Genomic DNA, 26,728 nt, shown 5'->3' with positions numbered 1-26,728 from the left:
GAAGACATTCAGGTGGCTAACAAACACATGAAGAGATATTCTCGATCATTAGCCATCAGACAGATGCAAATCAAAACTACGAGATACCATCTCATCCCAGCAATAATGGTACTGATCAAAAAACCAGAAAACAACAAACGCTGGCAAGGTTCTTGAGAGACTGAAACTCTTATACATTATTCTTTTAATGCTGCTGGATTCAATTTTCTAATATTTCATTAAAATTTTAGTTTATTTAGTTTTTCCTACGGGTTTTTGCATCTGTATTTGTAAGATCGGTCTATACTTTTTTTTAACGTATACTAATTGCATTTGAGTATAAGAGCTGAGCGAGCCTTATCAAATGAGTTGGTAAATTTTCCATATTTTTCTGCGCTCTGCAACAGTTAAAAAACATAGGTATTATCTGTTCTTCAAAGATTTTGCTAGAATTTGCTTTTAAAGCAATCTAACCCTGATGTACTTTGGCTTCTTTTTCAAATTTTGTATCTCTTCTTGAATAAATTTTAAAAAGTTATCTTTTTCTTAAAAATTCATCTGTTTTATCTAAATTTCTAAATTTAATGGGTAAAATTTATAATTACTATTTCATTATAATGACAAAAAACTTTATGCTTATATCCTAATTCTTATTCTAAATGTTGTTTTAGGATCTTTATCCTTTTTCTCGATCAGACTTGCCAAAGCATTGTTTATTTTTTTAATCTGTACACTTTTTTACTCAACTATTTTTATGGTTTTCTTCTTTCATTAATTTATGCTTTGACCAATATTAATGTCTTTTCCATGTTTAGGCTTATTTTATGGTTTTTTTTTTGTATCTTCTTTAATTAAATGTCTAGCTTGTTTATTTTCAGTTACTTTAATTTATTTAAGAAATATATCTGAATCTACCTGTTTTCTTCTGCTTGGAGTCAGCAGCAACTTTTGGTGCTGCTTACCGTTCTGGCTGCATTACCCATGCTAACTTATTCTGTAGGCAAATATTACTGGTGTCAGCTGCCCTGCACAATCAGGGGAGCGGGAGGACCTTCTAGCCTTGCTGTTCTGACTCCTTTCCTCCATTAAATACCCTATTACCCTTACCCCAGCCTGTCCCTATGATCTATTAATTTCAGGGTTTGAAACTTCTTTGAGACCATTTCCACATCTGTGACAGTTTTCTTCTTTGCATGTTTTCAGCTCTAGTTTCCTATCTCAAATCACAAAATTTTCGTCTACTGATAATGTTTACTCGTTTATTTTTTATTATAAACAAACCAACAAATAAAAAACTTTCTTTTCAGGTGTATTTTTGGATGGGACTGAAGAAGTAAGCATATTTCATTCAGGCATCTTGACCCAATATGCATCAGCTTCTTAGAGAAATTTAGCAACTTTTTTTATGTTCTTTTCAATTAGTAGCATGTATTGAGTTTTGTTTTTTGTTTTTTATTATTGAGTAGTTACATTCTGGTCTCCATTATTCACCTAAGGAATGGCTGAATTGTTATTAGTTTTTTTTTAATTGATTTTGTAAATTTCTTTTTTTTGGACTAAAAACTTGATCTTAATGGAATGAATCTACATTTACTGATTCATAATTGAATATTTACTGATAATAATTAAATAATTACTTATTAATAATTATGGACTTTTTTAGAGCTAAGACTTTAAAGAAGTCATCAAATATAGTGAAGTAGTATGTGCACGTGAGGAATAGTGCAGGATCAACAGACCTGGTTCTAGTGCCTGGTCAGTGTGGTATTTGGCAAATCTCGTACCTATTCTGTATTTTAATGACCTCATCTCTTATTTGTACACGTGGTGCACTGACATGGAAACTTTTTGATAGTATGAAAGATAGGATATTTTTAGGACCATTATTTTTGTTTTTTTTTCAATTAAGCTATCTTTTCTGTAGGTTAGAGACATTTTACTCATTAGCCTTTAACTTATGTTTTCCTCATTTATAAAATATTGATGATAAGAGTCATCACGGGACGATTATTATATATAAGTTGTCAATCATTTCTGTTTTAGCAACTTTGACCAGGACTGAAATCATGTTCATCAAAGCATCTGAGGCTATTAATGAGTACAGAGTTTTTCTTGACCCTATAGTGACAGTATAAAAAATAATCAGGCTTTACTCTTGAATAATCAGTTATGCACATCTACCACAGTCTTTGACAGATACAAACTACTTTTCAAGAATTCTCCAGGGCCAGAAGGATGACACCTGAAAGTATTTCTCTTAATACAATCAAGGATGTCCATACCAGAGATATGTGTGTGTGTGTGGCGTGTTGTGGTTCAGAAGAAAAGTAAGACAAAATTTGAGGGTTTTTTTTTTCTAGGTAGAATTTCAGACTGTACAAAAGCTGAAAGGAACAATTTAAATAACAGAAGTTTAAATTTAATGATTTAAACACTTATCTGTTGGCTTCACTAATATTTACTTTGTTTTACAGGGACATTTAGGATTGATGGGTCCTAATGGAGAACCAGGAATTCCAGGATATAGGGTAAACATTTCTAACTGGAAATATGAGAGTGTATATTTGCCTGAAAGCATTTATATTAAGGAGCCCTGGTGGTGGAGTGGTTAAGTGCTATGACTGCTAAGCAGAGGGTCAGCAGTTTGAATCCACCATCTGCTCCTTGGAAACTCTATGGGGCAGTTCTACTCTGTCCTATGGGGTTACTATGAGTCAGAACCAACTCACTAGCAATGGGTTATAGGTTTTTATGTTAAAGGTATCATCTCAAATACGCAAAGTAAAATGAAATTTCCATGATAAAACTTTCTAAAATATTTACACCTCTTCCCTCTATAATTGTTAGTTTCATCAAGTTGGTGCCAACTCATGGTGACCTTGTGAATAACAGAACAAAATTTTGTCTGGTCCCGTACCATCTCCTTATAGATTGAATCCTACTTTTCATTTCAGAATAGCTCATCTCTAATGGTATGGGCTTGGTGGTTTTAGGTATAGCATGTGCAAATGATATAGGAAATGTCTACTTACTTGTCATTTTCTTAGGGCCATCAGGGTCAACCAGGACTTTCCGGGTTGCCAGGACCTAAAGGAGAAAAGGTGTGTGTATACTGCTTTTTAATCTCTAAAGTTAAACCTTGAATTTATGAATTCTTTCTGAAAGAATTAGTGGAAATATTCTCAAGGAATAAAAGAAGCATTTTTCAACTTGGAAAGTATTACAGATTCTAGAAGTAAAAAAGAATTATCACAGGACTAAAATTCAAATAGATAATCAAAACATCTTTGTATGTTGTTTCAAGATTGAGATAAAATAACATGTGAAAGTGCTTTACAACCTGTAAAGCTCGGAAAAAGCAAAATTAATTACTTATTGAAAGAGCTTGTGAGTCTCTAGGTTAAATGACTAATTATAGCACATTTATATTAAAATGTTCTGCTGACTTAGGAATAAATAATCAAAACAGTACTCTTCATTTATAAAATCATCAAAAACCTGACTCTTCAAGGAAATTCCTAAGCTGCTTTTGAGAAAATTAAAGCAGATTGGCACTTCCAAGCAAAGCCATACATAAATTACAACTGTTTATAAAATGTCATATACTTAGTTTCTCAGGTAAAAGTTTTCCATTTAAAAATGATAAACCCAGATTGTGTATTTCCTAACATACTAAAAAGTAATAGCCTGCATATTTTTAAAGATTATTTTATTTAATTTGGTTATGTTTTCTAAATCATTATTTTCATTTCAGGGCCACTCAGGAGATGATAACACAGTCCTAGGACCACCTGGGCCTCGAGGTGAACCAGTAGGTCTTTTTCTAAAATTATTTTGATACTTCAAAATAAAATGCAATTACTGCAATAGATTCACAACACTAATCTCATGTTTTTAAAGGGCTTTATTTTCTTAGTTTTACAACATGGTGTGATAAACCAAAAACCAAACTCATTGCCATCAAATCTATTCCAACTCATAGCTACCCTATAGGAAAAAGTGGAACTGCTCCATAGGGTTTCCAAGGAGTAGTTTGGTGGATTTGAATTTCTGACCTTTTGGCCAGCAGCCATAGCACTTAACTTCTGCGCCACCAGAGCTCCACATGGTTTGATAGGACAGCATTATTTGCAGTCATAAAATCTAACTAATGTGAAACATTAGATATAAAAAATATTTATATCCAGGTCAAGATGCTTAGCATAGTATGTAGATTTGATACAGTGACTTCCCAAATCTAACTTTGAGCATTGAATGCATGATAACAACCTTTTGTAGAGATTATCAAAGAATTGCACACTAGAGACGTTTTAGGGCAGATATTCCTTAAATCAGAGTGCTGTGGTGGTACAGTAGTTAAAGTGCTTGGCTGCTAACTGAAAGGTCAGTGATTCAAATCCACCAGGTGCTTCATGGGAGAAAGATGTGGCAGTCTGCTTTTGTAAAGATTAAAACAAAACAGAAAACACATTGCCAGAGTAGAACTGCCCCCATAGGATTCCCAAGGAGCAGCTGGTGAGTTCCAACTGCCAACCTTTTTGTTAGCAGCTGAGCTCTTAACCACTTCCCCACCAGGACTCTCTGAAACCGTATGGGGAAGTTCTACTCTGTCCTATTGGGTAGCAATGAGTAGGAATCTACTTGATGGCAGCAAGTTTGGTTTTGTGGTATCCCTTAAATCATAAAATTCAGATTTATTTCTAAAGCATTTTAAAAAACTGATTTGTATACATTTTATAGTGGTTTACACATAAATGCCAAATTATTTCAAAACGCTTTTAATCATTTATTAGAACAAAGACCTTTAACAACCACCGATATATAGTCTTCCATTAAGAATTTTAAGGACAGCTATAACCACGTTTTTGAAAAGTAGCTGTTTTTTGTACCTTTGGTTATCTGAATAACTGTTTCTGTGTTAAATTTTGATTAAACAATGTCTAAAGGTTGTGCATAAATTAAATGAGTAAAATAAAAATGCTTAGTTCACAGAAATAAATTTAATTAATTAAATTTTCTATTTTTCAAATAGTTATAAGATAAGCAGATCCTACGGCAGAAGCATCAGAATATGTAGTCACTCTTGATAGTTTTGTCCTTTGGAAATAGTTGAAAGTTATACTTTGTTTTGGAAGTAGACAGAGAAAGAGTCTAGAATTTTCTTACTAAATCAAGCCATCTCATATAAGCCATCTCAAACTTACCCATATAAGATATAATATATAATGATCTTTCTCAAATATGTTTTTGTCTCTCCAAACCCCTAAAAGAGGGAAAGAATACGGGAATAATGCAAATGGAAAAAAAATTGGGAAGTGGAATATAGTAGTACTTGTTTTTCTCCAGATTTAGGTATGCCAGGGTCAAAGAATGTCACCTAAATCATAAATATATTAAAAGTCTAACATAACAGTGGTAGTTTTATCCTAGAAATACACTGTAACCATAGACATGGACAGGCATGGAACTGAAACCAAGAATATCCTAACTAACTAATGTAGAGTCAGGGATTATTGTCTTTATATTGCGTCTAGTAACTTGAACCACGTAAGTTAAAATTTATCAATTCATGCTCAATAATAAATTCTATGGTTTTGCCAACTAATTTTAATTTGATTAGCTGTTAATAGGTCCTAGTATGCAATAGCTCATTTTAAGTGCATTTTGTAGTAGATAATTTGAACAGTTCGTCTTATCGAAGATTTGGTATTAGAAAGGGCAAAGAAGTGCAAATTTAGTAGGTTAGTTTTTGCCTTGAGGATTAAAGTTAAGTACAATTTTTATTAGGTTAACTTATGCCTTGAGGATTAAAAATTTCACAGATTTAAAGAATAAACAATAGAATTTCTGGTAAATGGTAAAGTAGGATTAACTATTAAGTACTTTTTAAAATATGATTTAAATATAACCATGTATAATTAATAGCATTAATTAAGTAGCTTAATGTTTCTGCTTAAATTTTGTCATCATTTTATCATTAAGTAAAAATGCATCTGAAAATTCAGGTTTTTAAATTGAATTTCATTTCTTCAACATTTTTCCTGGTATAATCATTATGTGATTCTCTTTACATAGTACAGTGCTAGCACATTTTGATGATGTTCTCAATGTCACTGAAATTCAATCTTTTGAAATTATGGAGTGGAACTAAACATATTATTATGCATTCAGTTTATGCCATTTTTTTATATTTTTGGCAAAAGAATAATTCATATTCGTTTTAACATCTTCATTCATGAATACTTATATCCAGCTTGCGAAATTTATTGTTTTCATTTGTGATGTCTGTAGGGTCCAATAGGGAAACGAGGAGAAAGAGGAGACCCCGGAGCAGATGGGTATAAGGTAATTGCTGCAAAGTTACACACCTTACTTCTAAATTTTAACAGGGCTCTTTGTAGTTCCGCTCAGTTTCAAATGAAAATAAGCATGATTGAGATACTTGTTATCCTCAGGTGCCATAGAATCGGTTCCAACTCGTGTACAACAGAATGAAATTGAGAAACTGTAGTAATGTCTTATTTTTTTATTCTAGAAGGAGCCTAGCTCTTAGTGCTATTTGTTCCTTCTTCCTAAAATCATCTTTCCCATCTCTTTCCACTGCTGCTTTCTTTTCCTTATCATTCAAATCTCAGCTGAAATGTTACTTCCTGAGAATCCTATAACTGCCCTATCTGAAACAAATATATAACTGCCACTTTGTATCAGATGACTGATTGCTTACATGGCACTTAGTGCTATCTAAAATCTCTTGATCATTTGAATCTTGTCTGTCTTTTTCATCATTATAACTCTAACTTCTAGAACACAAATTTCCTGATATTATAGTAGGATTTCCATAAATAGTTTTCAAACAGAGGTATGAATGCCATTATACTCTCAAGGCTTATGTCAATTTGGTATCCTCTTTCATGCCTTAGAAGGATTTTATGAGACAAACTTGATCCGCTGAAATTAGACAGTGTGTCAGAATTTATTGTGTCATATTTTATAAGCACATTTGTGTTAAGGATGTTCTGTATTCCTGCCTTATATCTCTTCCCTCTCCATTTACAATGTCAATTGCTAAATACACTGGTCATCTGCTAACTTGCTCCCTACAGTTCCTGTTTTATTTCTTTGTTCACAATGTTCCCTGCCATTCTTCCTCAACTTCACTTACATAAATCCTATCTGTCCTTCGTAACATAATTAAGGCTCCTTTTTCGCTTGACCCACTCTTACCTGATTGACAACAATATCCCCTCTTCTGTAGTCCTATAATAGCTATTGTTTATATCAGTCATCTGGTACAAATATTTTACCATCTTCTTTTGCTAATTTTTATGCTAATTATTTGTTAATGTGTATATGTCTTATCTCCCCAATTTCATATAATTACTTTCTTTCTTATACAATATTTGGTTCTGAGCCCTATACATAATAGGTTTTTAAATAATGAATTTATTTTTTCTGATCCAGTACATCCCTTTCAACATAAAATTTCTGTGATCATGTCTGGAATGAGAACTTGGATTAGCCAGATTGTACGGACAAGTTTGTAGATAGATAAAACCAAAAAACCAAACCCAGTGCCGTCGAGTCGATTCCGACTCATAGTGACCCTATAGGACAGAATAGAACTGCCCCACAGAGTTTCCAAGGAGCACCTGGCAGATTCGAACTGCCAACCCTTTCGTTAGCAGTCGTAGCACTTAACAACTACGCCACCAGGGTTTCCATAGCTGTTATTAATAAACTGATTTTCTCCAGCCAAAGGAATCTGGTAAATTTACTTTCACTCCCTAAAACTCTGTTTGAAACAAATGTTGACAATAGCTCTGAACGTCTCTGAAATTGTCGTGATGGCCATTTTATACTTTTCTATTTTTAGAGAAGCTCTTTTAGGAATCTTATATGTGCTCTGTTTCCAATTTACATAGTATTTGGGATCTACAAGTATTTCCTAATCCAAGGAATCCAGTGGATTTATTTGAAATTGGTTTTTAGTTTTTTTTTTTTTTTTTGGTGGAGAAGCCAGCCCAACTGCTTCCAGCATAATTTGGGAAACTTCTTAAACTTCCTTAGCTACTTCTGTGCATAACTTCACATACTGTCAGGAAAACCAGGTTCTTGCAATATCTTCTTTTGTCCTCTACCAACTACAAAACATTTGGTAGCTTAATCTGTATAAATCAAAAAACCAGTTGCCATAGAGTCAGCTGACTCATGTCAACCCCGTGTGTGTCAGAATAGAACAGTACTCCATAGGATTTTCAATAGCTGATTTTTCAGAAGTAGATCACCAGGCCTTTCTTCTGAGGTGCTTCTGGATATACTCACACCTCCAGTCTTTTGGCTTAGCAGAAGAGTATGTTAACCATTTGCACCACCCAGGGACTCCTAGCTTAATCAGTATATTTACTGGAAAATGAGCGCTAAGTTATACTATTGGAAAAAGAATCTCTTCACTAGCTATGAGAAGAAAAATTCTGCCCTCATTATTCTAGACAGTCAGATGTTCTCCAGAAATTTTTCATCAGAGGGAAAGTTTTCCCTAGTCTCGGTGTGGAATCCATTCCTCCTTCCTCATTCCACATATTCTCGTGATGAAGTTTTTAGTCGTGAATATTTCGTAAACCAGTTTGATCTACATCCTCCTTTCTGTCTTATTTCATCATATCTGCTTAAGTTTTACAGCTCACTTTATCATTTGTTGACAGCTCTCCTTTAAATGATCAGCCGTCTTGTGTCTGAAAACCACACTAATTTTATTGCTTAGACATCTGAAAGTCACAAAATATCCACACTTCTCCCCTGCCAAGTCTTCCCAAGCATAAGTTTATCCATGTGATATTTTTAAATCTTTGCTTTTCTATATGGATATTGTACTTACTATGTGTTCACTCAATAAACTGATGGTTAGCGTTATCACCACTTTTGTGCGTGTGTGTGTGTGGCAAAATACACATAACATAAAATTTACCATTTTAGTCATTTTAAAATGTATAACTTAATGGCATTTAGTACATTTACAGTGTTGTGCAACCATTACTACTATCTAGTTCCAGAATATTTCCATCACCCCAAAAGAAAACGCCACACTCATTAAGCCATTACTCTTCATTCCTTCCTCCCCCAGCCCCTCTAAACCACAGATCTGCTTTCTGTCTCTATGAATTTGTCTGTTCTGTATATTTTATATAAATAGAATCATATGATATATGCACTTGGGTCTGGCTCCTTTCACTTAACATACATTTTCAAGGTTTGTCCATGATGTAACATGTGCGCGTACTTCATTCCTTTTTATGGCTGAATAATCAGCAAGCTTTTAAAAAAACACTTTTACATTCAAAAATATTCTTACATTTAAATGAATTCATAATTATCCTGTTGGAGAAAAAAATGGAATGGATAATGGAAATTTTGCTTTTATTTGGCTGTAAACAATGGGGATTTTTTTTAGCTATTTTTAATCCTTCACCCATCATTTGTTTTTTCTTCCCCGTGAAGAAATTGAGACTGACGAGAATCAGTTGTCTTACTCATTATCGTTAATTAATACTTATTAGGCTTTAATGTCCCCACGTGCCTGTCAGTTTGTTGTACTGTGGAGCTTCCTTGTTGCTTCAATGCTAGAAACTATGCCGCTGGTATTCAAATACCAGCAGGGTCACCCATGGAAGGCAGGTTTCAGCTGAGCTTCTAGAATAGAACAGACTAGGAGGAAGGACCTGGCAGTCTACTTCTGAAAAGATGTAGCCAGCGAAAGCCTTATGCATGTTTGATCAGTTTCACACTGCAGAAAAAAAAACAAACCAATCCAAATCCATTGTGTCACATCGACTCCAACTCATAGTGACCCTATAGGACAGAGTAGAACCACCCGTTGTGTTTACAAGGAGCAGCATGCAATCAGGATGCATTGATAATTACCAGTGATTGGAATGCAAAACTTGAAAACAAAGAAGAAGGATCAATAGTTGGAAAATATGGCCTTGTCAATAGAAAAGACACTGGAGATCACATGATAGAATTTTGAAAGACCAAGAGCTTATTCATTGCAAATACCATTTTTCGACAACATATATGGCAACTATACACATGCTCTTCACCAGGTGGAGTACACAGGAATCAAATCAACTACATCTGTGGAAAGAGATGATGGAGAAGCTCAATACCAGCAGTCAGAACAAGAGTGGGACTGACTGCAGAACAGACCAGCGATTGCGCAAATGAAAGTTCAAGTTGAAGCTGAAGAAAAGCAGAGCAACTCCACAAGAGCCCAATTACGACCTTGAGTATTTCCCATCTGAATCTAGAGACCATCTCAAGGACAGATTTGATGTATTGAACACTAACCAAAGACCAGATGAGTTGTGGGATGACATCAAGGACATCATACATAAAGAAAGCAAAAGGTCATTAAAAATACAGGAAAGAAAGAAAAGATCAAAATGAATGTCAGAAGAGACTATGAGACTTGCTCTTGCATGTAGAGCAGCTGAAGTGAATGAAAGAAATGATAAAGAAAAAGGTGAACAGAGGCTTTAAAAGAGAGTCTGCAGATGACAAAGTATTGTAATAAAAGATGCAAAGACCTGGACTTAGAAAACCAAAAGGGAAGAACATGCTGAGAATTTCTCAAGCTGAAAGAAATGAAGAAAAATTTCAAGCCTCAAGTTGCAATATTGAAGGGTTTTATGAGCAAAATATTGAACAACAGGGGAAGCATCAAAAGAAGATGAAAGGAATACACAGAGTCACTGTACCAAAAAGAATTGGTCAACATTCAACCATTTCAGGAGGTAGCATATCATCAGTTGATGGTACTGAAGGAAGAAGCCCAAGCTGCACTGAAGGAATTGGCAAAAAAACAAGGCTCCAGGAATTGACAGAATACCAGTTGAGATGTTTCAACAAATGGATGCAACACTGGAAATACTCACTCTTTTATGCCAAGAAATTTGGAAGACAGCTACCTAGAAAACCAGCTAGAAGAGATTCATATTTGTGCCTATTCGAAAGACAGGTGAGCCAGTGGAACGCAGAAATTATTGAGCAATGTCATTAATACCACATGCAAGTAAAATTATGCTGAACCACCGACCTTTCAGTTAGCAGCTGAGCACTTTAACCTATGCACCACTAGGGCTCCTCCAATATTACTGTAGCCTATTTAACTTTTACTATATTAAAAAAAAAAAAAAGGCCTTTTTCCATTTTTATTGGGATAGAATGGACCAGAGTTATTATAGTGAAATTCCTAGAAAGCAGGTCTGTCTTTGGTGAGATCTGTGTCCAGATGTCCCAAACCAAAGAGCGGCAGCTGGTTGCGTTTTACGATCATTCTGAAAAGGTCTCTGTAAAACTACAGCCAAGGGTGGTGTCACAGCCATAGTTGGCCATCATAGTTATGAGTTTTGTAGCTCGCTCAGATGCTCACTCCCGCTTTCACTCCAGCTTTTCCCAGCCATTTCTCTCCTGCATCTGGTTTGATAAGTGACCTACAAATAATCATATTTACTTGAGAGCCATGCACCAACATCCATCTTGGTTGATCTGGTTCTGTTATTTGAAGACTCTGCTCATGTTTTGCTGCTAAGGGTCATATGTAGTAATGGTATTCTCTTTGGCGTGGCCGTGTGCTATATAGAAAGCTCTCCAGTCTAGACTTTCTCTCTTGCCACTATTTACTCACTTAAACAGGACTCATTTCCTTTATCAGGAAGTTGAAACTTAAAACCATAAGCGCTTGCCTCACAGAATGCAAACACAGAAGGCTCAATTGACCTTTCTGTGAGAATAAATATTGTTAGCCTGTGTATGCAATCCCTTCCTTTCCTAGTCCAGAAAAAAGAGATGAGGCTGATAACTCTCTTTAATAAGGCATTCTTTCTGTAACATTCAAAGAGTAGGAAGAACAGAACTGAGGTGAAGAGAACAGTAGGGAAAGGGATAAGAGAGATTACCGTGGAATTCTCCCTGCATGACTGTCACCTGACACGCCTCTGGGTTGTTGGTAGTTTCTGTTTACACACTTGAAAAGGAAAATGTGGTAGGTCAGCATTCCTTAGGAGAACTAGAGTGATGACGAGATTGCTGAATGTCAGAGACATTTGATGTTTCTTGACACAACATACAGTGACTCTTCCAGTTTTCAGCCCAGTAAATGTACTATCCAAAGCTATGAAGTTAGATTGTAAAAATTCCCTACAGTGGGAATAGGTTGAAAAAAGAACTTTGTTCTCAGCCTCTTTATTACTTTGTTTATTGGCTGTATTAATTTCCTGAGGCTACCATAACAGATTGCCACAAACTGGTGGTTTCAAACACCAGGAATGTATTCTCTTACATTTCTGGAGGCCAGAAGTCTGAAATTAGGATGTTGGCAGGGCCACACTCCTTCTGGATGCTCTAAGGAATAATCCTTTCTTCTGGTGGTTGTCTGTACTCCTTGTGTCTACATCACTCCAATCTCTGCCTCCATCTTCTGTCATCTGTGTCTCCCTCAGTGTGTCTTTTATAAGGACACTTGTCATTAGATTTAAGGCCCACCTGGATGATCCAATATGATCTCATCTTGAAACCCTTCACATAATTATATCTGAAAAAAAACAAAACTTTTTCCAGATAAGGTCACATTCTCATACTCTGAGGATTAGGATGTAGACATATGTGTTTTTTTTTGGGGGGGGGTGGGGGAAGGGGTCACCATTCAACCCACTACATTGATTCACTTGCATGAGAAAACAAACCTTAGCTCTTTCTCAGTCATCATAGTATCCAGTGGCTATTATGTTCTGTGCTATTTCCAAGAGAGAATCGTAATCTCTATGATATTTAAATTGAATTTTACAACACATTGCTACCATTTTAAATGGTACTACCCTATCCTTCATGATAAACAGAAAATATTGAAGTTGTCGACTTGAGTTTACTTGGATCTACAATCAGTGCCCATGGAAGCAGCAGTCAGGAAATCAAATGACATATTGCGTTGGGTAAATCTGCTGCAAAAGATCTTTTATAAGTGTTAAAAAACAGAGAAGTCATTTTAAGGACTAAGGTGTGCCTGACCCAAGCCATAGTATTTTCAGTTACCTTATGTGCATGCAAATGCTGGACAATGAATAAGGAAGACCAAAGAAGAGTTGATGCCTTTGAATTATGGTGTTGGCAAAGAATATTGAATATACCATGGACTGCCAGACAACAAATCTGTCTTGGAAGAAGTACAGCCGAGATGCTCCTTGGAAGCAAGGATGACGAGATTTCATCTCACGTTCTTTGGATGTGTTATCAGGGGAGCCAGACCCTGGAGAAGGACTTCATGCTTGGTAAAGCAGAGGGTCAGCAAAAAAGAGGAAGACCCTCAAGAAGATGGGTTGACAACAATGGCTGCAGCAATTGGCTCAAGCATAACAACAATTGTGAGGATCGTGCAGGACCAGGCAGTGTTTCATTCTGTTGTACATGGGGTCACTATGAGTCAGAACCAACACAATGGCACCTAACAACAGCAATCCTATTCTTTAAATCACATGTCTTTATTTACTCTAATAATATAATCTTTCCATTCCTAGGGTCATGTGGGTATACCAGGACCAAGAGGTACTACTGGACAACAAGGGCCTCTAGTAAGTTTTAAAAGAATTTTTTGTGAATCTGACATTTAAAAAAAATTAACATTAATATAATTTATTTGGTCCGTGCTTCACATATGTTTTCTGTTTTTGTTCCTACTAAAGGGCGAGCCAGGTGAACAGGGTGAACGAGGACTAAAAGGAGAGAGAGGGTCTGAAGTAAGTTGAAACCGTTTAAGACAATTTGGAGTCTGTTAGGCATGAGAAAGCAGGGACATAAGAACTTGTTATTTATTTTACTGTAATCAAATGATCATTTCTCTCTTCAGAGCAGGGATCACTGTAGGTGTCTAAAGGGGGGTGTTTGTCAATAACTGTGCTAAAACTTTATTATTGATTGATTCATGTGTTTCGGTCGTCATCCACATTTCCCTTTACCAAAAGCCTACAGTGCACTCTGGTTTTGTGAAAACTGCCTAATTGTTGTTTGGAGCAGAAATACCAATGAACCTTAAAACCAGCATTGCAGAATGAAAAACATATCAAACCATTTAGCTGTTTTAGTAAGGTAGGGGTAGAAGTAATAGTTTAACTATGTGACACAGACTCACAATTGGTTTAAAAGATTTTTTCCATAAGGCAAACACAATTACTTGGCACCAACCAAGGGAAAAATCTGTTGATTTATTAAATTTAGTCTTTCTTTCCTTGTGCATTAATAGATATTGCCTCAACCTTACGTAGCTAAACCGGCTTTGTCATTCGTACCATCAGTTCATTGCTGCCCTGCTTTTCATGGCCTTCTGGCTTCTGGTGCTATTGATTTTAAGTAGAATTCTTAAGAGAATGTACTGTATTGTAATAATCAAATGGGAATGGATAAAAATTAATGAATCCAAGATCACGTTTCTCCTAATTTCTAAGAAGTTTTCACCCATACTTGTGTTTACAACTTGTGGGAGTCCGTAACACAGTAAAATGGGTTTGAATCATATATACTAAATAGGTGTTCGCTCTTTTTGAATAGTCTTGGCTTCTGTCCAGTAACCCCTTGTCAGATTCCTTAACAAAAAGGAATAAATAAATAATAGTAGCCCATTGAGAGCAAGCCTGAGCAAGAAGTGCAGAGAAAAGAAAACAATTGTCTAATTCACTTAGAATTTTTAAATATCCAAATTGGAAAAACCCATTACTTCTGTGTATTTGCATTAAGTGCCTAAGAATGTAAGCACCCTCTCAAGGCTTGAACCTAAAATTTCTAATCTTTTACAAGGAGTCCTTTCATATTTACAGTGTTTTCTTTTTCCTTTTTGACAAATGTCAGGAAGAAGGAAATACATTTCTTGGTGTTTATTAGTATGTATTAAAATTATGCCAATGAAAATCAAATACTCTCACTAGGCAACTTCTCTAGCCTACATGATCAGCTGTCCTTGGACGTTGAAGCTGAAAGGTAGTGAGGAGCCGTGGTTTAAATTCTACATAATCCAGGGGGACTAGTTTTCTCCTACCGGTAATGTTGACATACACCCAAGGGCACATTAAAAAGAAAGAGAGAAACAGACTGAATATGAATAAATGAATTAATGGATATGAATGCAGGTCACTTTTTAGTAGATGCATGTCATGGATTGAATTGTGTCCCCAAAAAATATCTGTCAACTTGGCTGGGCCATAATTGTCATCTGATGTGATTTTCTTATGTTTTGCAAATCCTGTTTCTGTGACGTTGAGGAGATGGGATTAGCGGGACTTATGTTAATGAGGCAGGACTCAATCTACAAGGTTTGATTGTGTTTTGAGCCAATCTCTTTTGAGATATAAAAGGAGCGAGCAGAGAGACATGGGGACTTCATACCATCAAGAAATTAGTACCAGGAGAAGAGCACATCCTTTGTGCCAGGGGTCCCTGCAGTGAGAATTTCCTAGTCCAGGGGAAGATTAATGACAAGGACCTTCTTCCAGAGCCAACAAGAGAGAGAAAGAGAGATTTCCTCTGGAGCTGATGCCCTGAATTTGGACTTCTAACATACTAAACTGTGAGAAATTAAACTTCTATTTGTTGAAGCCATCCACTTGAGTTGTTTCTGTTATAGCAGCACTAAATAACTAAGATAATGCATAAGCACCATTCTCTCTTAATGAATGATTTCTTATGTTTTTTCATCTACTATAAATATGTATTCATGATTAAATAACAATGCCTAATTCCCTTGTGGGTAATGTACTTGAATCATTTATCCCTTTAGAGATTAAATTAGAAATTCACTTCACAGAAACCCTATACTAGCTTTCTAGGGCTGCCATAACAAAATACCACAGAGTTGGTGGGTTGAAAAAACTGAAATTTATTTTCTCACAGTCTGGAAGCTAGAAGTCCAAATCAGAGTCTCAGCCATGTCAGTTTCTTCTGGGGTCTTTAAGAGAGGAAGTGTTCCATGCTTCCCTCCTAGTTTCTGGTAACTGCCAGCAATCCATGGCATTCCTTTGTTGCTTATAGTTTCATTTGCCTCCATCATCACGTGGTATCTGTCTTCCCCCTGTCTGTCTGTCTGCCTGTCTGTCCTCTGCTTTTATAAGACACGACTCAAAAAGGATTAGGACTAGGACCTACCCTACTTTGGTATGACTTAACTGAAAACAAAAGAAAAATCCTATTTCCAAACAAGGTGACATTCACAGGTACAGGGGTTAGAACTTCAACATATCTTTTGGGGGACCACAATTGAGTTTATAACAGAGCCTTATCATTGAATTTTGTTAAATGGTTTGTCTTTGGGAAGGAGAAATCTTAAAGTCTATTGTTTTTATACCCTTTCCTGTTTCTTACACAGTTTTTTGGTTAAGAATATTTGATGTCACTGGGTAAAAAACAGAACTATTTGAGTTATTATATCATTAGTTCCTTTTTTTTTTTCAACAAAAGTAGTCAACTTTTCCTTCCCTAGCCAAATCAAGATTGGATTGAATCTGAGTAAACATGATTCTGTCAGCTAGGGTTGTTACCCCACAACCCTGTGTGAGGATTTAGAAATGAGTTCAAATCCCAGCCAGTGCCTCTGCCTCTGATGCCCTTTGAGACCCTAGTGAAGGCATTCAAGTTCTCTCTCTACTGTTCATCTTCTATTATGTTTGCTGGAATAACCTATTCCATTTCCTTAATTCTATCAATGAAATTATACATAAAACATCCCAATTCTCTTTTATCATTGACTTTAAACAGTAATTATATATATGGTTTTGTACCTGAAAAAACAACTCTAGATGTTGACTTAAGAATAATATTTCCTAGTTGCCCCTTCACGAGGGTTTCTAATTGCCTTTTCAATCTCTAATCCCCATGGATGTATGTTTTATCCTTCTCTGACACACTGTAATAATGAATTTTAGTAGGTGATTTGGGAAAAAGTGAGAACTAAAACTGACTACAGTTGTATTTTTTTAAAATACAACTTATGTGAAATCCAACATATACCCTGAAAATTATATTCAGATTCCATGTAGATATAAACACGGCCTCTTAACTATTTTCTAAATATAGAAAATTAAGAAAATAATTCAAAAAAAATTTTTTTAATTATTGATCTTAAATGGCCTTCCTTATTTAGTTTTAGATCTACTTTTTTTTTTTTTTTTTTAATTCCTACAGCATCTATACTTTAGAAAACTTTGCCTACCCTATGAGTATAGTTTAGACTATAGGTTGAGAGAGTGAATGAACACTGGTGCTGGCTTGTCTGGGTTCAAATCCAGTCCTGCCATTCAGTAGTTTGGGAACCTTAAACAAGTTATTTAAACTCTTGTTGCCTCAGTTTCTCCATCTACAAAATGGAAATAATAATACTACTTACTTCATAGGTCTGTTGTGAGGCTTAAATTAGTTATTAGATGTAAAACAGTTCAAATAATGCCTGGAACGTAATAAGGACTCAAAATAGTGTGTGCCATCCAAACTCCCTGAGAGACCGAATTACTGGGCTGAGGGCTGTAGGGACCTTGGTCTTGGAGAACATCTAGCTTAATTGGCATAACATACTTTATAAAGAAAATGTTCTACATTCTACTTTGGTGAGTAGCATCTGGGGTCTTAAAAACCTGTGAGCAGCCATCTAAGATACTCCACTGGTCTCACCCCTTTAGAAGCAAGGGAGAATGAAGAAAACTAAAGATGCAAGGGAAAGATTAGTCCAAAGGACTAATAGACCACAGCTACCACGGCCTCCACCAGACTAAGTCCAATACAGCCAGATTGGGCCCGGTTACCACCACTGACTGCTCTGACCGGGATCACATTAGAGGGTCCCAGACAGAAAAAAAACATAAAACAAAGTTCTAACTCATAAAGAATGACCAGACTTACTGGCGTGACAGAGACTGGAAAAGCCTCCAAGAGTATGGCCCCTGGACACCTTTTTAGGTCAGTAATGAAGTCCCTCCTGAGGTTTACCCTTCAGCCAAAGATTAGACTGACCTGTAAAACAAAATGAGACTAAAGGGGCACACCAGCCCAGGGGCAAGGACTAGAAGGCAGGAGAGAACAAGAAAACTGGTAATAGAGAACCCAATGTCAAGAAGGGAGAGTGTTGACATGTGGTGGAGTTGTTAACCAATGTTATAAAATAATATGTGTTGTCTTAGTCATCTAGTGCTGCTGTAACAGAAATACCACAAGTGGATGGCTTTAACAAAGAGAAATTTATTTCCTCACAGTATAGTAGGCTAAAAGTCCAAAAGCAGGGCGTCAGCTCCAGGGGAAGACTTTCTCTCTCTGCTCTAGAGGAAGATTCCTTGTCATCAATCTTTCCCTGATCCAGGAGCTTCTCAGGCCCAGGAACCCCGTGTCCAGATGACGCACTCTGCTCCTGGTGTTGCTTTCTTGGTGGTATGAGGCCCTCAACTCTTTGCTTGCTTCTTTTTCCTTTTATCTCTTGAGAGATCAAAGCCGTTACAGGCCATACCCCAGGGAAACTCCCTTTACATTAGATCTGAGTAAGGGTGGTGTTACAATCCCACCCTAATCCTCTCAACATAAAATTATAATCACAAGATGGAGGATAGCCAGAGAATAATGGGAAGCATGACCTAACCAATTTAATATACACATTTTGGGAGGAATATAATTCAATCCATGACATGTGTACTGTTTAATGATAAGCTAGTTTGTTCTGTAAACCTTCATCTAAAGTACAATCAAAAATAAATAAAATATGAAAATAAAAAGGTGTGCAGATACACAGAATAATGGGATAAATACATCCATCACTCTCTATTGCCCTCCTCTGTTTTTTTGTTTTGTTTTCCTTTTCTTTTCTTATACTTATTGCTGCTTTAAATTATAATATTATGTATTCACTTTTGTTATCTTTTTCCCAGTAGCAGAGTTCCTCTGGGTAGGTACCTTATCTACCCTTTTTAAAATATTTCTCCAGTACTTGGGGCATTGAAAATATTCAATATTTGAGGAATGGAAAATAAATGAATGAATAGCACAATTTTAAAATTCACACAGTGGAATAGTAAGACATTCTAATTGTTTAGAACTTGTCATCTCTCTGTACAATCCCATGAAGCTCTTGATCAGGATATATAACAAGATCCACCTTTCTTTTTGACTTCATATCCTAATAAGGGCAACAAAAGTATAGCTACCGAAAAAAAAAAAAAAAAGAAGTATTACAGCTACAGTGTCTTTAAGCTTATTTTTTTATATGTTAGAAAATTGAGAATCACACTAATTCAGAATTTATTATTAGTTAGACAGATATGCTGTCATTCTGGGGTCAGACTACCTTCTTTCAAATCCCAGTTCCCCTTCTTAGTGGGTTGTATGACCTTGGACAAATTATTTAATCTCTTTAGCCTCCATTTCCTCATCTGAAAATTCTTCACATGGTATTTGTATAGACTAAATTAGATAATTCATTTTAATACACTCAGTACAGTGCTAGGTAGTAAAGGCTCAGTATACTTATTATCACCTTTTTATTATTACCTTTGCACTACTGGGAGGGAGTGGGGGTTAAAAACTGATCACATGAAGATATTGTGATGTTTATGTTTAACTTGCATAAAATTATGTTATTTATAAATTATCATTCTTTTAAATCTACTAAGACACATATGAAGTCTTTAATGAGTCATGGTGTGTTTCATATATTGACTAACAGCATTTCAGCAAAAATCGTTAAAAAAAAATATGAGTGAGATCAAAAACTACTAGAATTTTACAAAAATTTATATTAAAAATACGTGCTTTGTTGGAATTAAATTTTTTTCCTAAAATCTTAAATCTCTTTTTTTTTCTAAGATTGTGCTTGAATGGCAGCCATGTTATTCTATCAGATAACATTTATGTTGCCTATTGTTCCTAGAAAAATAATCAGAATAAGCTTTGGATTTATTTGTTTTAATAAAATAATCTTTATAAATGAATAAGAAATTCCTCTGACATGCCGTGGGGTTGTTAACCCATGTCATAAAACTATATATGGACTAACTAGTTTGTTCTGTAAACCTTCACCTACAGTACAACTAAAAAATTTAAAAAAAAGAAATTCCTCTGAAGTGGAATATGAATTTAACTTTTTTTTATGCTTTAGTATGTTTTTCTTTAAAATAAGTGCCTAGTTCAGAATAATGATAAGACAAGAGGGCTGTAAGCCATTATAATTTATTATGATTAATATCCTAAGTCTTGAGTAAATAATTCTCTGATCTTTATGGCTTAAAATTTCTCATTCTACCTGGCAGATGACCTTTCACAACCTTTTGAATATTCCTGTATTTCTGTGAATATTTCCAGCTTCTTAGGGTTTAAAATAGTATTAATAGCTAAAAGAATATCCACTGACTGTGTATTATTCTCTAGGGGCACCTTCGAGGAGCCTAGTGGTGCTCAACTGCTAACCAAAAGGTCAGCAGTTGGAACCCACCAGCAGACCTAGAGATCTGCTCCCGTAAAGATTAAAAAGGATTAAAAGAAAAAGTTGCCATAGAATGGATTCTGATTCATAGCGACCCTGTAGGACTGAGTGGAACTGCCTCATAGGGCTTCCAAGGAGTGGCTGGTGGACTGGAACTGCCGATCTTTTGGTTAGCAGCAGAGCTCTTAAGTACTGCAGCGTCAGGGCTCTCTTGTAAAGATTACAGCCTAGGAAATCCTATGGGGAAGTTCTACTCTGTCTCATGGGGTCGCTATGAGTCAGAATCAACTCGATGGCACTCGACAACAGGGACGCCTTCAGTGGCCAGGTACATTCTACCTAATTGTTGTCATCTTGTTTTTTATATTTTGCAGAGATTTAAATTTCTTTTTTTAGATTTGGAAATGGCCTTTTACAAATCATCTGAACAACCATCTCATTTTTCAGACGAAGAAATTTAAGTCCCAGAGAGATTATGACTTACTTAAGATCAGAGCTAGTTAACAACAGAACCAACACTGGAAATTTTATTTTCTGACTCCCATGATTATACAAAAGCCCGCTATTACTCTGCGATTTTTCTTATAGATTAAATAAAATATGAGTATTTTACTTAACCAACTAATTCATTTACTGGGCTCTTGAGTTTGGGACTGTGGGCATCTATAAAGAAAACGTTAGGGAAAGTCAAAAAAAAAACAACTGCAGAACTACTAAATTTTCGAGACTTTTGTAATGCAAATGTGAGTGAGCTGTCCTATAATGGCTTTCAAAGACAAAGACTCAAGCCAAAAGTTTATTTTACTCCCAAAACAAAATTCCAGAATTTAACGAGTTGAAATTTCTCGTTTCCAAAAAAAAAAAATGCATTGCTTAACTCTCTAAATCTTTAAAGCTGCCTTGAAGTTAGAATTAGCAAATTATTGAGATAACTGTCCTTAAGCCTCATTTAAATAACACAGTTTAGACTAAAATTGCACTTTAACAATTCTCCATAATCAGAAGAATTAGACTACTTTCTCTTGTAATTGAACTAGTACTGTCCCCATGAAAAGAAGGCTGTCTTAAATGGATCTGGTTTCAAATGTGCCACTCTGTATACTTTTAAATCTAGCCATGTAAATGAGAAAGCACAATTTTATATACACTATCAAGACTACATATAAAGTTCATTTGCCTTCCCTATTATAAGAACAAGGAGCCCTGGTGGAACAGTCATGAAGCGCTTGGCTGCTAACCACAAGGTTGCAGTTCAAACCCACCAGCCACTCCACAGGAGAAAATGTGGCAGTGTGCTTCCGTAAAGATTTACAGGCTTCGAAACCCCAATGGGGCAGTTCTAGTCTGCCCTATAGGGTCTCTATCGACTTTACGGCAATGAGGTATTTTAAGAACAGAAAAGTCTGTTGATCTATGAGGTGCTATGTTTATTTTTTTTTTATGTTTAAGTAAAATAATGAGTGTCTTAGTCATCTAGTGCTGCTATAACAGAAATACCACAAGTGGATAGCTTTAATAAAGAGAAATTTATTTTCTCACAGTCTAGTAACTAGAAGTCCAAATTCAGGGCATCAGCTCCAGGGGAAGGCTTTCTCTCTCTGTCGGTTCTGGAGGAAGGTCCTTGTCCTCAATCTTCCCCTGGTTGAGGAGCTTCTCAGGTGAAGGGACCCCAGGTCCAAAGAATGCACTCTGCTCCTGGTGCTGCTTTCTTGGTGATATGAGGTCCCCAAACTCTGTGCTTGCTTCCTTTTCCTTTTATCTCTTCAGAGATAAAAGGTGGTACAGGCCACACCCCAGGGAAACTTGCTTTATATTGGATCAGGGAGGTGACCTGAGTAAAGGTAGTGTTGCAATCCCACCTTAATCCTCTCGCCATAAAATTACAATCACAAAATGGAGGACAACCACACAATACTGGGAATCACGGCCTAACCAAGTTGATACACACATTTTTTTGGGGGGGGGGCATAATTCAACCCATGACAATGAGTAAGTTAAGTTTAAAAGTAGCATAGAATACTTCTAGCTTTATTATATTTGAATTTTTGTAATTGGCTGAAGAGTTACATTTTTTTTTCCTTCTTATGGAACCAACTCAATTAATCATCTACTAACACTTTGCACAACAACACATTGTTATTTGCCTTTGGCCCTGTTGGAGCCCTCGTGGCATAGTGGTTAAGAGCTTAGCCGCTAACCGAAAGGTTGGCAGTTCGAATCCACCAGCCACTCCTTGGAAACCCTATGGGACAGTTCTGTTCTGTCCTATATGGTTACTATAAGTCAGAATTGACTCAACAGCAATGGATGTGGTTTGGTTTAAGAGCTGGCCCAATTTATAACTTCCTAGTGAACGGACCACCTCTGTGCAGGATTAATGTTTAGCTCTTAGTTATAAGATTACACAGTAATTACAACTTCGAGATTTTTTTTAAATGCACATATTTAGAAAAGATACCAATACTTTACACTTTGATGATATATGTGTCTCAGCTCTAAGACTATGGTTTTTCTAGTTGGCCTACTTTCTTTTATTTGTTGTTGTTGTTGTTAGGTGCCATCGAGTCGGTTCCAACTCATAGCAATCCTATGCACAATAGAACGAAACTCTGCCCGGTCCTGCACCATTCTTTTATTTATGGTGACAATAATAAGAAAATCGTTCTTAATCTGAACATCTAAAAATAGCAGAAACCATAATTTTGCTATTTTTTAAACACTTTTTGTTGTTTGATAGATAAATTTTACCATAATTGTTCTATTATAAATAGAATTACATACTTAAAAAAATATTTTTCATATTTATATTTCTCTTTAATGTCATTCTATTGGAAACTGCTTCCTGATGCCGTTTAGTTTCATGATGATAGACCCATTCATAGGTGTAGATTTCAGGGCACGATATTTTACCCTTCTGAAATAATTCCAATATAATACCAAAAAGAAACCAAACCCGTTGCCATCAAGTCAATTCTGACTCATAGAAATCCTATAGGACAGAGTAGAACTGCCCCATAGTTTCCAAAGAGCACTTGGTGGATTCAAACTGCTGACCTTTTGGTTAGCAGCCATAGCACTTAACCACTATGTCACCAGGGTTTCCTCCAACATAATAAAAATAGTCACCTCAAAATGTAACTGTTTTGGCATGATATGGGAATCTCAGTGTTTTCATGTTGTTAGTTGAAGGTTTGGAATAAGATACTCACATACATGTGTAAACCAAAAAAACCAAACCCATTGCCATCGAGTCGATTTTGACTCATAGTGACCCCATCAGAGTAGAACTGTCCCATAGGATTTCCAAGGAGTGCCTGGTGGATTCAAACTGATGACATTTTGGTTAGCAGCCATAGCTTTTAACATGTGTAGCATATCTAAACTTTAAACCATAATTTCTGGTATGCTAAAAATGTAACTTTGTTTATATTCTTTATAATGGAAATTAATATCTGTCTTGAGTGTCCATACTGCCTGGTGGTAGTAGCCTAATTGATTAAATCTAGTCATTTGACTGCCTTTAACTCCATTCACTCAAATATCCTATATTTTATTTAGAATTTTCTCCATTTTCCCTCTTCTTAGATTTGCATTAAATTCTTAGTGGCAAAGGTGGGGAAGGGGGGGTGTGAGGTAAGTTTGGTCCTCAGTCATCATCTATTCACACTAGCACCCACTGAAATGCACTTCTTCCTTTTGGCCCCCAGTTATCACCCTACCATTTTGGCCCCTAACTTGGCCCTCCTGGCAGATGATCTTTGGTCCTTGCCGGCTTTTCTCATCTCAGGTCCAAGGCCTCCTCAGATATGGCTCTCAGTGCCATATGTTTGCTGCTCTTGGCCACATGTAAATAACATTTTGCTCACACCATTTGCTCGCAAATAACTCCTCACAGCATGCTGGGTTCCTAGGAGGCTTGGAAGACGCTCAAGCCTACTGGCCTAGACATCTCATCCAGAAACTTCTACTCTATTTCTGACACTCAGCACAGGGTATGTGGACTTCCCAATGAGACCTTTAGTCTCTTTAGCCATCACCTCTCCGCCCAGATCCCTAAACTCATCTGGGGGTGTTGTTTCTATCACATGAGGACTTGGGGGTAGATTGGGGCAAAAGACTCTGCTCAGAGACACCCCTCAGAGTCTAACAGTCTTGCTTCTCTTCTGCTTTTTCTCTTCCCTGTCCTCAACTGGAAGATCTTTCTATATCCTTATTTGGAAAAACTCTCTTTTATATTATTATAATTATTCTAAATCTGTTCTTTCTGGCATAAGTCGTATAACTTGATTCCTTTATGACCTTCATTTCTGATACTCAAAATAGACTGTTTATATTTAAAAATCAGGCTTTTAAGATTTAGAAAGCATGATCTGGAAACTGAAAATATTTTTCTCCCAAACTATTGCCATCACCACTGCCATGAGTTTCAGAAAACTACTATGAAAGTTATAAGCCAAGGAAAAGTCAATCATGAATATCAAAAGTCTACAACAGAGCTATCTCTTTGCATAAATAGGAATACTATAAAGGAAAAAACACACTGGCTAACATGTTTGAATACTGTTATAATTCATATGCTGTTTAATTAGTATTACTCAAGATAACTAAACCCCATTGTCGTCAAGTCATTTCTGACTTATAACATGCAAGAAAGCAGCAGTCAAGAAATCAAGCGACATATTGTATTGGGCAGATATGCTGCAGAAGACCTCTTTATAGTGTTAAAAGCAAAGATATCACTTTGAGGACTAAGGTACGCCTGACCCAAGCGGTAGTATTTTCAATCACCACGTATGTGTGCAAAAGCTAGACAATGAATAAGGAAGACCTAATTGATGCCTTTGAATTATGGTGTTGGTGAAGAATATTGAATATAGCATAGACTGCCAGAAGAATGAACAAGTCTGTCTTGGGAGAAGTACAGCCGGAGTGCTCCATGGAAGCAAGGATGGTGGGACTTTTTCTCACGTACTTTGAACATGTTATCAGGAGGGAGCAGTCCTTGGAGAAGGACATCACGCTTGGTAAAGGAGAGGGTCAATGAAAAAGAGGAAGACCCTCAAAGAGATGTATTTACACAATGGCTGCAACAATGGGCTCAGGCATAGCAACAATTGTGAGGATGCTTTAGGACCAGGCAGCATTTCATTCTGTTGTACATAGGGCCGTTGTGAGTCAGAACCAACTCAAGGGTACCTAACAACAACAAAACAACATACTACTAAAAAAGAGGAGGTTGGAGCTGAATGATAAGGGCCTTGAATTTCTGGTAAAGAACTTGACTTTTGTTGCTCTTCCTTAGTTGGCTATTCATTCGGGGCATAATTAAAAAAAGAAAAATATCCCATTTTTGTGAAATTATTCTGTTTCTGAGAACTTTTGATGATTCCTGAGAAACATTCCTGTAGTGACAATATATCTCTTTTTCTTATTTATGAGCTAGGTCATTCTTTTCCACATTTTTCTTCTTAAAATAATTTTAGGATATCATCAGCACAATGGCATGATTTACAAGGGCAAAGTTCCTAACTATCCTGGCAGACCGGTTACTGCTGAATCAATTATGATTTAAAACATCTCGTACATGGAAAAACAAACAGTTCTGTGGGAAATAAATATCTTTTCCATGATTCATAAGTATGTTCTTTTTTGTGCATCCAGAGAATCACATTGTAGGCTACTGGCTTATCTCCCTCACTACACCGTAAGTACTTTGTGAGCAGGAATTTTGCCATTGCGTTCCTAGTCCATAGCAGAGTCCCTGGTACGTAATACTCAATAAACATTTACTGCGTTAAGTACTTAGCCATTTCAGGGGGGAGACCCAGGCTCTGTCTGAAAGTGGGAACATCTATTAATTAATATATCCAGTTCCCTTTTAGAACGATGGTTTCTTAAATCATAGAATTTGGAACTAGAAGAAAATTCAGAGTTTATCTGGTCAAATTCTCTCATTTTCAGAAGAAGAAAGAGACTCCAAGAAAAGTTAAATGGCAATCCCAATGATACACAACAAGTTAGTGGCAGAACTTGCTGTAACCTTCAGGTCTCAGAGTTCTTTTCGATGCCTTCGGTTTATTACAATCAGTTGACAAGTGTATTTCACATTTTCAGGGTCCTCAGGGGAAAAAAGGAACACCTGGTCCATCTGGGAAAGCTGGGAGTCCTGTAAGTAACAGACCTTTTTCAACTTCCTTGTTTTTCTAAATAGAAGAAGCAGCTTTAGCAAGCGAAAAAACTTTGAGTTCAATTGTGACA

General features: G+C 36.2%; 1 protein-coding gene across 1 annotated transcript in view; it reads left to right on the top strand.

The window, feature by feature from the left end:
• The window catches only part of COL24A1 (collagen type XXIV alpha 1 chain), a 364,074-nt gene that overhangs the window by 267,691 nt on the left and 69,655 nt on the right, over nucleotides 1-26,728 (top strand). Inside the window, exons 39-45 of the mRNA XM_064279962.1 lie at nucleotides 2,454-2,507; nucleotides 3,027-3,080; nucleotides 3,734-3,790; nucleotides 6,271-6,324; nucleotides 13,548-13,601; nucleotides 13,713-13,766; nucleotides 26,585-26,638. Of these exons, the coding sequence (XP_064136032.1) occupies nucleotides 2,454-2,507; nucleotides 3,027-3,080; nucleotides 3,734-3,790; nucleotides 6,271-6,324; nucleotides 13,548-13,601; nucleotides 13,713-13,766; nucleotides 26,585-26,638 (381 nt within the window). The remainder of the gene's footprint in view (nucleotides 1-2,453; nucleotides 2,508-3,026; nucleotides 3,081-3,733; nucleotides 3,791-6,270; nucleotides 6,325-13,547; nucleotides 13,602-13,712; nucleotides 13,767-26,584; nucleotides 26,639-26,728) is intronic.

This window comes from Loxodonta africana, chromosome 3 (assembly GCF_030014295.1).
Source record: "Loxodonta africana isolate mLoxAfr1 chromosome 3, mLoxAfr1.hap2, whole genome shotgun sequence".
In the NCBI taxonomy this organism is placed as follows: domain Eukaryota; kingdom Metazoa; phylum Chordata; class Mammalia; order Proboscidea; family Elephantidae; genus Loxodonta; species Loxodonta africana.
Note: the sequence above shows the minus strand (reverse complement) of the source record. Positions and strands in the feature narration are given on the sequence as shown.